Source organism: Rosa rugosa, chromosome 2 (genome assembly GCF_958449725.1).
Source record: "Rosa rugosa chromosome 2, drRosRugo1.1, whole genome shotgun sequence".
NCBI classification, from domain to species: Eukaryota; Viridiplantae; Streptophyta; class Magnoliopsida; order Rosales; family Rosaceae; genus Rosa; species Rosa rugosa.
The window spans coordinates 27,340,877-27,345,201 of NC_084821.1; the positions used below are offsets into that span (position 1 = coordinate 27,340,877).

Sequence of the window (4,325 nt, forward strand, 5' to 3'; positions counted from 1 at the left end):
GATTTGGTTTTGGTCTTTCAAGAGTTAAAGGTCACGCAGATGTTTCTCCCTCGATAGGGTGTTTACTGCGTTAACAAAACATGTGTTCTTTATTGCTTTAGTTGGTTTGGTTGATTGTTCAATACATTTTGTTCAATATCAGCACTCATGATTGATCACCCAGTTGCAATCCCTAAGAAAGTTTTTGAAGGAAAAAAAATTGGTTGTGAGCCTATTCACCCCCCTCTAGGCTCCTTTTAGGATCTACATAATATTTTCTTAATGGCAAGTAGCTAGGCACTTCAATTGCAGCTTATTTTGTTCATATATATATAATGCTATTCTCAAGTAATTAAGGATATCCTTACCTAAGCTTATGGAACGGATTTCCAGTTTTTAACCACTTTTCGATAATATATTTATATCTTAACTGTTTAGTTTTTAAGTCCTAATGTATAGATCATCTCTGCTAAATTTCAACCAAATTGATGATCGTTAAAGCATCCAAAAATGCAATTTACACAGACTAACCGAATCTGTCGAACAGGAACCGTTCGTGTACATTGTTGTAATTTGCAGTTTTAAATACCTTAACGATCATCAATTTGTCTGAAATTTTGCAGAAATGATCTATATATTAGGTCCTAAAAACTGAATGATTAAGATGTGAATATGTGATCGAAAAGTGGTCAAAAACTGAAAATCCGTACCTAAGCTTAGGTAAGGATGTCCTTAGCCAAGAAAGACCGTATATATATATATATATATATATATATATATATATATATATATATATATATATATATATATATATATATATATTCTGCAAACTTCTTTGCCATAGTCTATGATCGATTATTATGGTATGATCCAATGACACTAAATTTCAAAGTGCTAGTAGCCGGCTAGCAGCACAGCTGTACATTACCAATGCAACAGAAGATTTGTTGCAACTACGACAAAAACCATGCCATGACTTGGTTAATAGTCTCCAATTGGTAAATCTTCAGCAGGAGAAGTTGAGAATGGGCCTATAGCATATGACTTGCAAAACTAGGCGATAATTTCACTCTCCATGCAAGACCTGTATATGACTTGAGTAGTGTTAATATCAGCTGCATGTGCTATGTCACAGCAGTTTTTCCCTCTCACCTCCAAGCGTATTTCTGGAGATGAATAGACTTTGATTTTGGTGATGAAATCCGCAGAGTGGTTACCACTTGATGAACAAGGCAGCAAACCACGCGGCGCTACTCTTGAATAAGTGGTAACAGTCTTGTTTCCTTCAACACGCTGATCAATAGAATCAAAATAAAACACATGAGGAGCTTTACATGGATCGTTTGAGGGCCATCGCGTGTTGAACATGAAGAATGGTGGTCTCACATTCTTCTTATAAGGCCTGAATGTCTCGAGGGGTCTCTGTAAAGTACTCCGAGGGATAACATTTTCGTATATGTGAGCAGAGTAGCCCCATGAAATTGAGAAAGACCAGTTACTTGGTCTGTGGTAACATATGGTTTGTTGAAGAAGACGAGACCGGTCAACTCTTGCTGCCTTCATGAGGTGGTTAACGGACTCGGAACGGTTCATGGAGGGGAAGATTGGGTCAACGGCGTCAAGGTGGTGGAGGGAGAGGAATGGAGACTGTGGATGACTTGATAGAAGACCTGATATGTCACCATGGAGATCAATCTGTAATTACAATAAACACCAAAAAGCCTTAAAATCACCAGTAAAAAATATTAAATGGATCACAATGATTTGATTTTGATCACAGCAAAGATCCTGGTCTTTCAAAACCTAAATCCTAATACTGTTTCAAGAAAGGAAATACTAACTTTTTCAATAAACTAATCAGTTACATAGAATTTGTAATTAAATAAAAGGGTGATTACCTGGTGAAACCCCTTTTCTTGAGTCAGAGAAACTCCTAAATCGGTTAAACATTCATGCAACATAAAATCACTAACCCTCAAGTAAGGATATCTCTCAATACATTGATCCAACTTTGTTGACAATGCTGCCACTAGTGGGTAACTCAAGGCATAACCAGCACCACCAAATGCCATATCAAACGAAAAATCGAAATTAGACTTAATACACTCCGAACTTGTTCCGATGTAATGGTACTTAGTATGGTCATACTTTGCTAGAACATCAACCAAATTATCAACAAGAAGAATGGTATCATCATCTGCCATTACATACCATCTTACATCCTTGTCACCCTCTCTAAACGTCTCCAAAACTGTACGCAATATTCGTACTTGGACCGGACTCACAATCTTCGGGTACACTTTTAATCCAGTGATGTCCTCATTGACTCGAAAAGGAGGAAAAGATGAAGGCCAAGGGAGAAACTGTTTGGTAGGAGCTCTATCCAAAAAGAGGTATCCGCGGGTGACATTTGGTTGCCACCATGCCTCAATGTATGTTTTTTTCTGCTTCCACGTCTTCATGGAGCCAACTATTCCGATCACAATGTGGCTAAAATTGGTAGGAGGGTGACTGACGGGACATGTCGTCGCAGCTGGGAAGGTTTGTTTGAAGGTTTCCAGGAGATTGGAAGGTTGATAATTAATTGATTTATCAAAGAACAAGATGTAAAACAATATCAGAATTAAGCTTGAAATGGCTAGAGTTTTGAATAAAGCTCCAAGCGAGAATGGGGTCGCTAGTTTTTGTTGAGTTATGGTAGAGTTGAGGGAGAGTGGGGAGCACATCTTCAAGGAGAGAATGGCGCAGAGGGTTGATTATTCAACATGGAAGCAGTACTAAAAAAACATTCTCTGTTGGCAATTAACGTCTGAATTACGTTTCCATTTATTGAGGTTTTGAGAATTTTAAAGGGTTTTGACTTTTGAAGTCCATGATAATTCTTGGGTGTGTGTGTTTGGTGGGGTGGTAAGGCTTTGGTCTCATATATAAGCGGTCAGGAGTTCGAGCCTCATCCAGGGTGGGAATGGGGTGGGGTTTTTAAAATAAAAAAAAGTCCATGATAATTCTTAATTGGTTAAGTTTTGCTAATACATCTGATTGTCTTGTTCTTACTCTACATATATTATTTAAGAATTTTTTTTTGGTCAGAATATTATATATGAAGTTGATTCCTCGTTAGAAAGGATAAACAATGAAGATCTAATGTCAGGATCCATGTGCGCGTTCAGAAGTCTAGAAATAGGATCCGACTCCTCTAAAACAAGAAGGGTGTGAATTTACTTCAATTTCATAAAATCTGAACTCTCTGTCTAATCGAAAGGTCATGACAATTGACACATCACTCTCCCACTAATTTTTTGTTTTTACCAAATTCCAGTTAACTTGCCGTTAATCCTAGAAAAAAAAAAACAATTCTTAGGTTCACCCCTGGGTGAACAAGTATATTCACCCCTATTATCGATTAACTCACTTTTACTTAATAAATTTATAATCCAACGGTCCATATCTTAAATAAACATTTAAAGATCATCTCTGTAAAAAATCAATCGAATCGGAAATCGTTTAATTATCTAATTGAATCAAATAAATAGACGGTTCTAACAACACTTACTGCTATTATGATGAACCGTCCATGTATTTCATATAAATGAATAATTAAAAGGTCTTCAATTTGATAGATTTTTTACAGAACTAATCTTTGTATTACATTATACAACTTGAATGGTTGGATTAGAAAATTAAAAAGTTATTATGCGTTAATCATAAGAGATGGTGAATATGCTGCTTCACCCCAAGGGGTGAACCTGACAATTAAATTAGGGTTTTCTCGTAAGTGTCAAGTTCCTTAATTGTGCTTCCTTTTTTATTTTCTCTTTAATTGCTTCCATTGCTGGACATTAACCATGGAATGACTTCTTGCATTTTTGTTAATTAATAAATTCATCAAGAAAGCTATGCATTCCCTTTCCTTCCAACACAAACCCAAAAAACATCAAGTTCAGTGTGCATTTTGGTCTTCAATCATGGTTTTCTTATTCAAATATATTGATTGATTCCTATATTTTGGGCATCTTCAGATCTGACTGAGGGCGGCGTTGAGAAACTGTGGTTGCTGTGGAATTAAGGAGGAGTTTGGTAGGGAAAGGTTGAATCTTTGAATGCAATGAGTATGCGACTTTGTTGTAGCAATCAGAACATTGACATCACTGTTTGGGCATTCATGAACATCATGAGTTATTGTGGATGCAACAGTTAATCTAGATTTTGGAAAAGAGAGAAATTGAAAGAATTGCAAAAGTTAAAAATAGAAAGATTGATATGTCACTTGCGAAAGTTGTTTTTCATTAGAAAAAAACAGGTTATTCGTTCATGAGAACAGCCATGGAAGCAAAGATCGAGAAATA

The 4,325-nt window shown here is 36.3% G+C and overlaps 1 protein-coding gene across 1 annotated transcript; it reads right to left on the bottom strand.

Annotated features, from left to right (window-relative positions):
• Nucleotides 1-961: 961 nt before the first annotated feature.
• LOC133728845 (uncharacterized) lies at nt 962-2,705 on the bottom strand. The gene is made up of 2 exons (XM_062156274.1): nt 1,878-2,705; nt 962-1,674 (listed from the first exon to the last, which is right to left on the bottom strand). Exons 1-2 carry the CDS (start codon nt 2,703-2,705, stop codon nt 1,033-1,035), a joined length of 1,470 nt encoding a protein of 489 aa, XP_062012258.1. The 3' UTR covers nt 962-1,032.
• Nucleotides 2,706-4,325: the final 1,620 nt, after the last annotated feature.

Bases quoted from the DNA above. Each gene is read 5' to 3' on its own strand.
- LOC133728845 (XM_062156274.1), bottom strand. From the start codon at position 2,705: ATGTGCTCCCCACTCTCCCTCAACTCTACCATAACTCAACAAAAACTA. The intron at 1,675-1,877 runs GTAATCACCCTT...TTGTAATTACAG, and splicing joins AAGAAAAGGGGTTTCACCAG to ATTGATCTCCATGGTGACAT.